Here is a 13,053-nt window from a genome sequence, read left to right on the forward strand (position 1 = left end):
AGGCGTCCTTTGGCACTTACCTGCGTGACGTGTGGTTAATGAGCAGCCGCTCGACCATAAAATCCAAAATTTCTCATCTCCCGCCTAACTGCCATAGTACTTGCAGTGGACACTGATGCAGTTAGGAACTCCTGTGTGATGGTCTGTTTCGATGTCTGCCTATTACACATTACGAACCTCTTCTACTGTTGGCGTCTCTGTCAGTTAATAGACCAGGTCGGCCTGTACGCTTTTGTGCTGTACGTGTCCTTTCACGTTTCCAATTCACTATCACATCGAGAACAGTGGACCTAGGGATGTTTAGGAGTGTGGAAACCTCGCGTACAGACGTATAACACAAGTGACACCCAATCTCCTATGTTCGAAGCCGCCGACCTCTGTTGCCGAGCGGTTCTAGGCACTTCAGTCCGGAACCGCGCTGCTGCTATGGTCGCAGGTTCGAATCCTTCCTCGGGCATGGATGTGTGTGATGTCCTTAGGTTAGTTAGGTTTAAGTAGTTCTAAGTCTATGGGACTGATGACCTCAAATGTTAAGTCCCATAGTGCTTAGAGGCTTTTTTTTTCCTTTTCTTCCGGAAGTCCATGAGTTCCGTGGACCGGCCCCTTCTGCTCTCTCACGATGTCTAATGACTACTGAGGTCGCTGATATGGAGAGTACCTGGCAGTACGTGGTAGCACAATGCATCTAATTTGAAAAACGTATGTTTTTGGGGGTGTCCGGATACTTTTGCTAAGAAGTGTAAGTTGTTTCAAAATACTGTCCGACACCTTTACGAGCGTTCGCGAAGGATAATACATGCTTGCGGTGCAACCAGCGGGAGTTAGGCTGTGAACTGATGCGGGTGTTTGTGCGCCTTCTACTGTGACATGTGTGTTTTATCCAGGGTCATTTTTTGCACCGTGTACAAACTCTAGGGATTGATCGCTGAGAGGATACGGAACAAGAAAGGTCTAATGAACTTTGCATGCTAGAGACTATTTATTCGGTCATACATTGATACAGAGGCTTAGGTGCAATACGCGCTGTACCATGAATCCACAGGAAACTGGTGTCCATGTACCTCAACGCACGTGTGTACGCGCCGTAGCATGTTCTGTCTCACACGTTCACATCGGCCAGGCTGCAGCCGAAAAGTGTCAAAGGCAACATGAATGCGCTGCTCCAGCGCATCCAACATCTGGAAAGGGCTCTGCTTACACGATACTTTTGAGATGGCCCCATAACCAGAAATCGCACGGATTGAGATCCGGTGAACGAGCAGGCCATGCAACTGGACATCTTCGTCCGATCCACCGACCAGGGAAGACACGACTGAGATGCGTCCGGACGTTAACGGCGAAGTGGGCTGGAGCACCATCATGCAGCAGCCACATAACCCTTAGAATCAGCGACACTTCTCCCAGCAGGGGAGGCAAAGTCACCCGCAAGAAACGCCGATACTTCCAGCTTGTTAGGCGGCGTGGAACGAAGACTCTTCCCACAATACGACCGCCAATTATCCCGGCCCACAAATTCCGGCTGTACCGATGCTGAGGATTCGCTGTCGCCATACCATGGGGGTTCTGCATACTACCACACAGATGACTGTTACGAAAGTTGAAGTTGCCACGTAGAGGTGGCTTCATCTATGAACAGGATGGATGACAAATCCCGGAATCGTTGTTCCCTGGTGAAGAAACCAGTGACAAAACTGCTCACGCTGTAAGTGATAGATAACAAATGTCATGGAGAAAGTTCCCCACGGTCGTCTGGCTTACCCTGCACCGGCGTGCCAACTGCCTGGTACTGACACGGCAGTCGCCTTCCACAGCGTTGCCGGCCGTTGTGGCCGGGCGGTTCTGGGCGCTACAGTCTGGAACCGCGCGACCGCTACGGTCGCAGGTTCGAATCCTGCTTCGGGCATGGATGTGTGTGATGATGTCCTTAGGTTAGTTGGGTTTAAGTAAAGTGCTACGGGACTGATGACCTCAGAAGTTAAGTCCCATAGTGCTCAGAGCTATTTGAACCATTTTTTTTTCCCACAGCGTTAAACACATTTTCCTCCAAGTCTAATGTCGGAACATTTCGGGCACGTCCTTCATGATATGCTGTTTACTGAAACGACCCTGTCTCAGACAAACGGCGAAACTCTGTTGCAAACATTGAATGGTGTGGTTGTTGTCGGCGAGAATAGGTATCCTGATACAACCTTGCTGCCCGCCGCCCGTTGCCATTTGCCGTTTGCCATCTCGTAAGTGAATACCGTGCCGGCAAACTCTCGATTCGAATACAGAACCATTGTGTACAACGCTTCATCCCATCTACTACAAGGTGGTTCAGCAAGAGAAGTGAATCCGACACAACACTACCAATTACTATTGGAGCAGACGGCGCTAGGGTATGACGTATGAGGAATGGTACCACCATCTAGGAGGAATCTATACATACTGTAACTGCGTTGTAAACGCGTATTAGACCGCACTCTCTGTAACAATGTATTATCGAATAAATGGTCTCCAGCATGGAAACTATGCATCTCTGAACATAAGGTCATTAGATGTTTTTTGTTCTGTATCCTCTCATCTATTAACCGTAGAGCTTGTGCACGCTGGAAAAAATCACTCTGTATATCCACAATGATGAACTAGCGGTCGTATCAATCATCAATAAAATGGCCATGTTCTTGAGAGCGCTCCATTTCTTTGCCTGGCAGTGTACATTTCCTCAGTTAACTTCACTGAAGCGCTACTTCCGTCCTAATGTACGTAAACCAATCACTGACTCGCCCTGTTTTGATTGCCCGACTGCTGCCTACAAGGCAGTACGAGGACCAATAGATGAGCGTGGTATAGGCCTACCACTGCTATTTTAAGTTAGTATGTTTTTACCTAAATAAAAGAGAAACGTGTCTCTATTTTGTCATGTATACGAGGTGCGGCTAGAAAAAAACCGGACTGATAGTGGAAAAAACATTTATTTACAATTATTTACAATTTCATGTTATCTCCTTCAATCTACTCTCCTCCTCGGTCTCTACACCGCTCCATACGAATTTTCCACTGTTCATAGCAATGCTGCAGATCATTTTCGGTAAGTCCATACATTACTTCCGTCGCTTTTTCTTTTACTGCTTCAACAGTCTCAAATCTAGTTCCTTTCAAAGCTAACTTGACTTTAGGGAAAAGAAAAAAGTCACAGGGGGCCAAATCAGGTGAGTAGGGTGGATGATCTAAGATGGGAATGTTGTGTTTTGCCAAAAACGTCTTCACTGACAACGCACTGTGAGCTGGGGCATTGTCTTGGTGAAGGATCCGTGACTTTTTTCTCCACAAATCGTTCCGTTTTCTCCGTACTCGCTCACGTAGGGTAGCCAGGACGCTAATGTAGTAATGCTGATTCACTGTTTGTCCCTCTGGTACCCAATCAATGTGCACAATCCCTTTGATGTCAAAAAAAACAATCATCATTGCCTTGAATTTCGATTTTGACATTCGTGCTTTTTTTTGTCGTGGAGAACCAGGAGTTTTCCAATGCATCGATTGGCGTTTAGTTTCGGGATCGTAAGTAAAAAACCACGATTCATCGCAAGTAATAACATTTTGTAAGAAGGTGGGATCACTTTCAATGTTTTCCAGGATGTCAGAACAAATCATTCTTCGGCGTTCCTTGTGTTCAATTGTGAGACACTTTGGAACCATTTTTGAACACACTTTGTTCATGTTGAAACTTTCATGAAGAATCTGCCTAACACTTTCCTTGTCAACTCCTGTTAACTCAGACACTGCTCTGATTGTTAAACGGCGATCTTGTCGAACAAGTTTACCGATTTTTTCAATGTTTGCATCAGTTTTTGCTGACAATGGTCTGCCAGTGCGAGTGTCATCACTGGTGTCTTCGCGGCCATCTTTAAATCGTTTAAACCACTCAAACACTTGTGTTCGCGATAAACAATCATCGCCGTACACTTGTTGTAACATTACAAACGTTTCACTTGCAGATTTTCCTAGTTTGAAACAAAATTTGATGTTAACACTCTGTTCTTTCTGTACACTCAACATTTTCCGACGCACAGACAAAATGTCAACTACTTAAAACAGACGCCACGGGCAGCCTGAGTGCAGGAGGCAGATGAAACTCGAGCAGTAGGCGGAGCGAGAGTCACGTGACAGGCCACGCGACTTTCAGCCTTATTGCATTCGTTTTATTGTTTCACCAGTACTAGTCCGGTTTTTTTCTAGCCACACCTCGTACTATACCCCAACAGAACAAATAATACTGTTACGGGAAAAGCCAAGTATAACCCTCTTACTAAAATTTAGTTTAGTTTCCTAATAAAGTACGCTATGGGAGGATAGTCCTGTTAATAGGAAAAGGTAATCAATAAAGTTACCCTTTTTACAGGATTTGACCGTGTGTTGTGTCTATTGTATAAGTAAATCAGAGTATTCAATTATTTTCCTAAGATTTTACCTAGCGGTTAAATAGAAACGCAGAATGAATAATATTACATTGAATCTAGGACAATTCATTCCAAGTTTATTCAGTGGTGTAAAACATGTACTAATGGTCTCCAGCCTATCCAGGCAATGAAACAGTGAAGTATTGGAAAAGCAGAAGTTTGAATTTTGCCTACCTTCTTGCTACTGTTTAACTTGCTTCGTCATATAAAGAATACTCCTCGTAAACAATGTTGGACTACAACCTTACACCTTACGTTTTTAAAAGGGAAAAAGTCCAGTAGGTAACTTCAAGGAAGCTAAAAAAAATTTGGCCAGGAAGCACCTTTAGAAAAGCACTGTCAGTATTCAACGAACTTAAATACTTAGATACAAAAGTGCACACTTTTTATACGCACATTTCACTGCAACAAAACCTATTTTTTACTGGAATTTACTTTCGAAAGCTATTATTCTTTGAACTAACTCTGCATAGTCATTTAACAGTTTGTAGTAACTTGGCTACACTGAGATTGAATTTTACGTAAGCAAACTTTTACTGTAACACTTTGTAATAGCTAGGAAATCTTTTTTATTATTTACATAAAGAATTTAAATGGTACCACTTTAAATTAACTTGGCACTTCATAGGTCTGTAAAACAGGGTACTCGGATTAATCGAACACCAGGAAGGAACCCTATACAGGTGTATGAGTAGGATGAAATAACAGGGTGAACCAGTTTCTTCAAAGTTCAAGAATGATTATTAAAACACAGTTTAAATTAACGGTTCACGATGTACAAAAGTAAAAACACAAAAAAATCTTATCGGGTGTCTGTAGGCTTGGGTGTGGCGAACAATTATGACAGCTACACTAACCACAGCACGGCCTGCAAGTATATTGCTGTTTGGGGTCAATTTCTCTTCGTAGCGTCGTTCAATTTTACATACAGTAGTCGAACAACTCGCAGATATGCCGTAAGCCGTTTGCAGTCTTCTTCCGAGGCAGACGATTCTCTTAAACGTCAGTCCACACTTCACCACTACTAAATTGTGATCCGAATCTGTATCCTGGGTACAACTTACAATACAAGACTTAATTTTGGAATTTTTGTCTGACCATGACGCAATGCAGCTGGAAACAACTCACATGTCTGGGCCTTTTGCAAGTATACCACCTTCTGCTGTGATTTTTTAACAGTGTATTCGCTCGTATGTGCTGAAATTTACTGGAGAACTCAATTAACCTTCTCCTCTCTTGTTTCCGCTGCCAAGCCCACATTCATCCATAAAACTTTTGGCTGTTGCCCCCCTCACTACAGCGCTCCAAACCCAGATGAGTATTAGGTATGTCCCTATCCAAACTGAGACAAACCAAACTCAGTAGAGGGTTCTGATTCTTGGACTCATTTTCTGGAGGAAATGGGTGTTCTGTAGGAGCAAAAAGTCTGCTCAACCGTCGGCTCCCATCCCACAGGCGACCAGTTTTGTTGGTACCAGCTCATGGGCGAACTCCAGCTGTGGAGTGGTCCACCAGGCGACGTACAAAGAGCGTCTCTGCCTATCCATGCACATGCCTCAATGATACTTTCAACTTCTGAACCAACATTCACACTATTCTTGAAACTAGCAACTGCAAATGAAATTAATACTGAATGAGATTTTCAATCTGCAGCAGAGTGTGCGCTGGCAAATTAAAACTGTGTGCCCGACCGAGACTCGAACTCGGGACCTTTGCCTTTCGCGAGCAAGTGCTCTACCAACTGAGCTACCCAAGCACGACTCAGGCTCCGTCCCCACAGCTTTACTTCTGTCAGTACCTCGTCTCCTACCTTCCAAACTGCAAGGTTCGCAGGAGAGCTTCTGTAAAGTTTGGAAGGTAGGAGGCGAGATACTCGCAGAAGTAAAGCTGTGAGGACGGGGACTCAGTCGTGCTTGGGTAGCTCAGTTGGTAGAGCACATGCCCGTGAAAGGCAAAGGTCCCGAGTTAGAGTCTCGGTCCGGCACACAGTTTTAATCTGCCAGGAAGTTCGAAATTAGTACTTGTTGTCTCTTCAGTTGCGTGTTTTGTTCCATTACAAGACATGTTATTATCAACACACTATTGTTTCTCCATTGTTGCAGTTCGACGGTGCGTACAACCCGCGCCGCCTCCGCAATTGGGAGGTCCCCGAGCGGTGGCCTTCAAAGCGAGCCGCCTTCGGCAGAGATCACCATCAGCCGCGACCCATAGCCAACGACAGGGGGCACCTGCTGCCGGGGGTCCCCAGAGGTCCACGAGGGCCCTGGGGCTGCTACCGGGGCACCTGGGAACTGCCGAGGCGCATCACCAGGAAGCAAGGTCAGTACTGTGAGGCCGCCCTGGTGCGTCAACAACAGAGAACCTACTGTTTGGAGTGCTCAGAGGTCTATTAACTGTGCCAACTGCGACCTGTTTAGGTACAGCTCCAGCTCAATGCCAATAATACAAGAGTAGCTAGATAACATCAGCTATGTCCTGTAGCTAAAACAACAAATGGTTCAAATGGCTCTGAGCACTATGCGACTTGACTTCTGAGGTCATCAGTCGCCTAGGGCTTAGAACTAACCTAAGGTTCGAATCCTGCCTCGGGCATGGATGTTGTGATGTCTTTAGGTTAGTTAGGTTTAAGTAGTTCTAAGTTCTAGGGGACTGATGACCTCGGATGTGAAGTCCCATAGTGCTCAGAGCCGTTTGAACCACGACAACGTCTGACAACAGCAAGTCGGAGTAGCGGGGATTTGTCCCAAGGTAACCAGAAAAGTCGGTTTGACATGGATGTATGTGAAACATTCACTGGAAGCAATATTCCTCGTCACAACCTTACAAACCCTATCCTCAAAAGCTTCCTGCGTAAATATTGCTTAAATCAAAATAAAACAGATGAATCAACATTGCATAAAAATTACGTAGTGACAGTCTACGTAAATGTTCTGGTGGTGGTGGTGGTGGTGGTGGTGGTGGTGGTAACTTCCTATGTGACCAAACTGCTGAGGTCTTCAGTCCCTAGGCTTACACACTACTTAATGTAAATTAAACTAACACCCGAAGCACCACACACACACACACACACACACACACACACACACACACACACGTACACACAAGCGCGAGCACGCGCCCCCGAAAGAAGTACGCAATGAACTCAAGGACAGCATTATCTGGATTTCAATAGCCGTTACTTTGCAAATTTAATTGTTGGTGCTTTAAAAGAAGAGCCGCCTCCTTCCTATTTACAGGCCTGCAAAGAACTAGAGAAAGTAAATCAATCTACGATTGCAAGATTTGTGAATGAGGAATTACAAAAATATTTCCAGAATCTTCTGCAGATGAAAGGCTGTGTGTTTATTTCGGATGCTTCTCCCTTTATGGAAACCAGGGAAAACTCTCCGAGGAATTTATCCTAATTTGATTCATGGAGTACATCGTCTTGCTGAAGAAGAACGTTCCACGTTTGTGAATGTAAATAAACTAATTTCATCCACGAAGAAAGTATTTCTAAAGGCTCCTGGTCACATCAAGACCTACGAAGAAAAACTGCCGAATCTGCCTTTACCTCCCAAACCAGTGGTAACTCGTTGCGTACGCGGCTCGAAGCTGTGTTGTTTTACAATGAACTTTTCGAGGCCATTAGAGGTATATTAGACGACTTCGATAGTGCAGAGGCTTTTCCATTTTGCCAGTGCAAGGAATATTTTAATGATTCTGGTATTAAAAAAGGCATTGCTGTGATTAGCAAATAATTTTTCCGATATATCTGCAAGTATTAAATGCTTGAAACTCAAGGTTTGGCGTTGAATTAATCTATTCGGTTGACGAATAAAACTAACCTAGTGAGCTCCTCATTAAAGAAAAGTTTGAAAACATTTTAAACAATAATCCAGGCTTCGAACCCTTGTGCCAAATTGATAGTTTTATTTATGCGACGGGTGAACTTTTACCAGAAACAGTAAGTGCCAACATAGCACCCAAATTCAAATACTGCCCAGTTACCCCAGTTGATGTAGAGCGGTCCTTTTCTGCTTATAAAAATGTTTTGGTTGATCGAAGACGCAATCTTACTACCGAACATTTGGAACAGTATTTGGTCGTTTTTGTTTACAATAGTAGAAAAATGTAAAATAAATTGTAAATCATGATTTGGTCCAATAGTATTAATTAAAAGTTAATACTGTTCAAAATAATTCAAGATTGTATGTCCATCTTTAAAGCGTGCCCCTCTGCGTGCGATATATCTCGAAGTTGGTTCGATACATATCGATTGTTTCGCTGCGACTCACTCGTATCGCAGCAATAGCAAAGAAAGAACAATTCTTGAAAAACGGTATGCACCCCTATTTTGCAAATTTTTAGAAAATAATTCCAGGAAGGCCCCGTTCCTAACTTCTGCCAGAAAGTGTTCAGAAAATGATATCAGCGATCTAAACGTACCGATTTTTAGCGTGGCTGGCGCTCTTCCTCGTGACTGATATACACACGTTCGAATTTGAGATATAATGCACGCAGTAACTACCATGTTTTTTATTATTTGATCTTGCATATTTCGACACTTTTATCAATTTTTAAGCATTTTTCATGCATATTTGCAAGCATATTTTAAGGTTTTTGTGATGCACATAATCCGATCTGTAGTCATCAATAATAAAATCTTGCTGCCCGGACTTAGCAGAGACCCACCGAAGCCCTAGAGTTCCGTGGCTGACACCCTGAGACCGGTCCTGGAGGCTAGAGAGAGGCTAGAGGGAATTTAGAGATATTGTTGAATCACTTGCAATATTTTATGCCACATTTGTAGAAAGAGAGCTTAGTAGGATGAGGGAAGACTGGGGCACATGATTCTAAGGCAGCTATCGCAGTAACTCGAACCTATCACGGACACATCTCAATAGAACGAAATGAGAGTAACTCCGTTGTAGATAAGGTCAAAGACAGAGGAGTTGGCTTGTTTGGGGGAAGAGACCAAACTGCGAGGTCTTTGGTCTCATCAGATTAGGGAAGAACGGAGAAGGAAATCAGCCGTGCCCTTTCAAAGGAACCACCCTGTTATTTGCCTGGAGCGATTTAGGGAAATCACGGAAAACCTAAATCAGGATGGGCGGACGCGGGATTGAACCGTCGTCCTCACGAATTCGAGTACTAACCATTGCGCCACGTCGCTCGGTCAAAGAAAGATGACTCGCTTGGATAGGACGAGCATGGACGAAGGAACCAACTGCATTCTTTCAATAGCACAATCTCAGCAGTCACGTCTGAAATTAGGGTAATCGGTCAAATTCCACGTTAGGATGGGCAGACCATCATTTTTGAACCATACTCCTTAAGAATGTGAAACTAGTGTCAGGGCAGCCTGCCTGCCACAGAAGTCACCCATTTGGGGCGGTGGGTCACTGGTAGGGACCACATGAGAGAACTGAGCTCCATGTTAGAATTGTGGCACTTTCATGCTTACAACAGAGAGATAGATAGTCGAACGTATCACGTGCAGAAGCTCTGGTGTTGTTCAAAATGGGACATAGTCACAAGCTAAATATCTAGCAGGATTTGAATGTTGGTTCGCACTTCTGTTCATCAATACTCCTCAGCTTGTGCTACCTAGCCTGCATTTCTTTATAGTGTGATGTGTGTGTACCAGGAGTAGACAGAATTGTAGTGATCACCTTGCTAAACTAAAGTTATATATGTTGTTGTTGTGGTCTTCAGTCCAGAGACTGGTTTGGTGCATCTCTCCATGCTGCTCTATCCTCTGCAAGCTTCTTCATCTTCCAGTACCTACTGCAACCTACATCCTTCTGAATCTGCTTAGTGTATTCACCTCTTGGTCTCCCTCTACGATTTTTACCCTCCACGCTGCGCTCCAATACTAAATTGGTGATTCCTTGATGCCTACCGAGCGAGGTGGCGCAGTGGTTAGACACTGGACTCGCATTCGGGAGGACGACGGTTCAATCCCGCGTCCGGCCATCCTGATTTAGGTTTTCCGTGATTTCCCTACATCGCTCCAGGCAAATGCCGGGATGGTTCCTTTCAAAGGGCACGGCCGACTTCCTTCCCTAATCCGATGAGACCGATGACCTCGCTGTCTGGTCTCCTTCCCCAAACAACCAACCAACCAACCTTGATGCCTCAGAACATGTCCTACCAACCGATCCCTCCTTCTAGTCAAATTGTGCCACAAACTCCTCTTCTCCCCAATTCTGTTGAATACCTCCACATTAGTTATGTGATCTACCCGTCTAATCTTCAGCATTCTTCTGTAGCACCACATTTCAAAAGCTTCTATTCTCTTCTTGTCTAAACTATTTATCGTCCACGCTTCACTTCCATACATGGCTACACTCCATACAAATACTTTCAGAAACGACTTCCTGACACTTAAATCTATACTCGATGATAACAAATTTCTCTTCTTCAGAAACGATTTCCTTGCCATTGCCAGTCTACATTTTATATCCTCTCTACTTCGACCATCATCAGTTATTTTGCCCCGCAAATAGCAAAACTCCTTTACTACTTGAAGTATCTCATTTCCTAATCTAATTCCCTCAGCATCACCCGGTTTAATTCGACTACATTCCATTACCCTCGTTTTGCTTTTGTTGATGTTCATCTTATATCCTCCTTTCAAGACACTGTCCATTCCGTTCAACTGCTCTTTCAAGTCCTTTGCTGTCTCTGACACAATTACAATATCATCGGTGAACCTCAAAGTTTCTGTACAAATTGTAAATAGCCTTTCGCTCCCCTGCTACCTTCACAATTTGAAAGAGAGTATCCCATTTAACATTGCCAAAAGCTTCCTCTAAGTCTACAAATGCTAGAAACGTAGGTTTGCCTTTCCTTAATATTTCTTCTAAGATAAGTCGTGGGGTCAGTATTGTCTCACGTGTTCCAACATTTCTGTGGAATCCAAACTGATCTTACCCGAGGTCGGCTTCTACCAGTTTTCCCATTCGTCTGTAAAGAATTCGTGTTAGTATTTTGCAGCCGTGGCTTATTAAACTGATAGTTCGGTAATTTTCACATCTGTCACATCTGTCAACACCTGCTTTATTTGGGAATGGAATTATTATATTCTTCTTGAAGTCTGAGGGTATTTGTAGCATAGTCAACACATTATCTTACGGGGATACCGTCCGAGCCAGATGCCTTCCTGACATCTAAGAATCTTAACTGTTTTACAATCCCAGATAAACTAAATACTACGTCAGCCATCCTTGCGTTTGCTCGATAATTGAAAGTGGGATTGGTGCTGCAGTCCTCTACCGTAAACGAGTTTTTGAAAGCTAGGTTTAGAGTTTCGGCCTTCCGTCTTAAAATGTTCAAATGGCTCTGAGCACTATGGGACTCAACTTCTGTGGTCATCAATCCCCTAGAACTTAGAACTACTTAAACCTAACTAACCTAAGAGCATCACACACATCCATGCCCGAGGCAGGATTCGAACCTGCGACCGTAGCGGTTGCGCGGTTCCAGACTGAAGCGCCTAGAACCGCTCGGCCACAACGGCCAGCTCCTTCGCGCTACATCTTATTTTCTTTTCTTCTTAGAGAGCAGTTACATTTTTGTTTGTTTGGAGTTCCATGGCTACAGTCCTGCTACAAATTGAAATCCCCACACTACAGTCCCGAAGTGCACTGATACAGGCGAGAAAACAGAATTGTGCTGCCAACCCCCATATAACCAGTGAAATGAGCCACGTTGTTTTGGCTCCTATCATGCAGGGATTTCAGTGTTTATCAGAACTTCAGTCATACGCTTGCGAACACTGAGTGCTGGCGGCGTGTTGCTGCAACGCAGGTAGCTCCATGTCCAGCCTGTTCATGTCAGGGTAGTACTTGCCACGTACGATGTCAGTTATTTGCTGGATGTTACGGAATCTCGGTCTTCCTCCGCATTTTTTACCCTCTACAGCTCCCTCTAGTGCCATTGAAGTTATTGACTGATGTCACAACGTATGTCATACCTTCCCGTCTCTTCTACTTGCCCGCGTCCGCCCCCGGTAGCATTGAACGTGTGACGCAGTCGGTAGCGTAATGGAATGTAAAGCAAAGGCGGTAGGTGGATCAAAACAAAATGTCCAGACACTCTGTGACCAAAATGGTACAGAAACAGAGGATGACAGACTAAAGGCCGAAATACTAAATGTCTTTTTCCAAAGCTGTTTCACAGAGGAAAACTGCACTGTAGTTCCTTTTCTAGATTGTCGCACAGATGACAAAATGGTAGATATCGAAATAGACGACAGAGGGATAGAGAAACAATTAAAATCGCTCAAAAGAGCGAAGGCCGTTGGACCTGTTGGGATACCAGTTCTATTTTACACAGAGTACGCGAAGGAACTTGCCCCCCTTCTTGCAGCGGTGTACCGTAGGTCTGTAGAAGAGCGTAGCGTTCCAAAGGATTGGAAAAGGGCACAGGTCATCCCCGTTTTCAAGAAGGGACGTCGAACAGATGTGCAGAACTATGGACCTATATCTCTAACGTCGATCAGTTGTAGAATTTTGGAACACGTATTATGTTCGAGTATAATGACTTTTCTGGAGACTAGAAATCTACTCTGTAGGAATCAGCATGGGTTTCGAAAAAGACGGTCGTGTGAAACCCAGCTCGCGCTATT

General features: G+C 44.3%; 1 protein-coding gene across 1 annotated transcript in view; it reads left to right on the top strand.

Annotated features, from left to right (window-relative positions):
* LOC126209845 (protein Flattop) overlaps positions 1 to 13,053 on the top strand; it is a 189,503-nt gene that overhangs the window by 169,601 nt on the left and 6,849 nt on the right. The window contains exon 2 of the mRNA XM_049938973.1: positions 6,542 to 6,781. Within this exon, the coding sequence (XP_049794930.1) occupies positions 6,542 to 6,781 (240 nt within the window). The remainder of the gene's footprint in view (positions 1 to 6,541; positions 6,782 to 13,053) is intronic.

The sequence above is a fragment of the Schistocerca nitens genome, chromosome 10, assembly GCF_023898315.1.
Source record: "Schistocerca nitens isolate TAMUIC-IGC-003100 chromosome 10, iqSchNite1.1, whole genome shotgun sequence".
Taxonomy (NCBI): Eukaryota; Metazoa; Arthropoda; class Insecta; order Orthoptera; family Acrididae; genus Schistocerca; species Schistocerca nitens.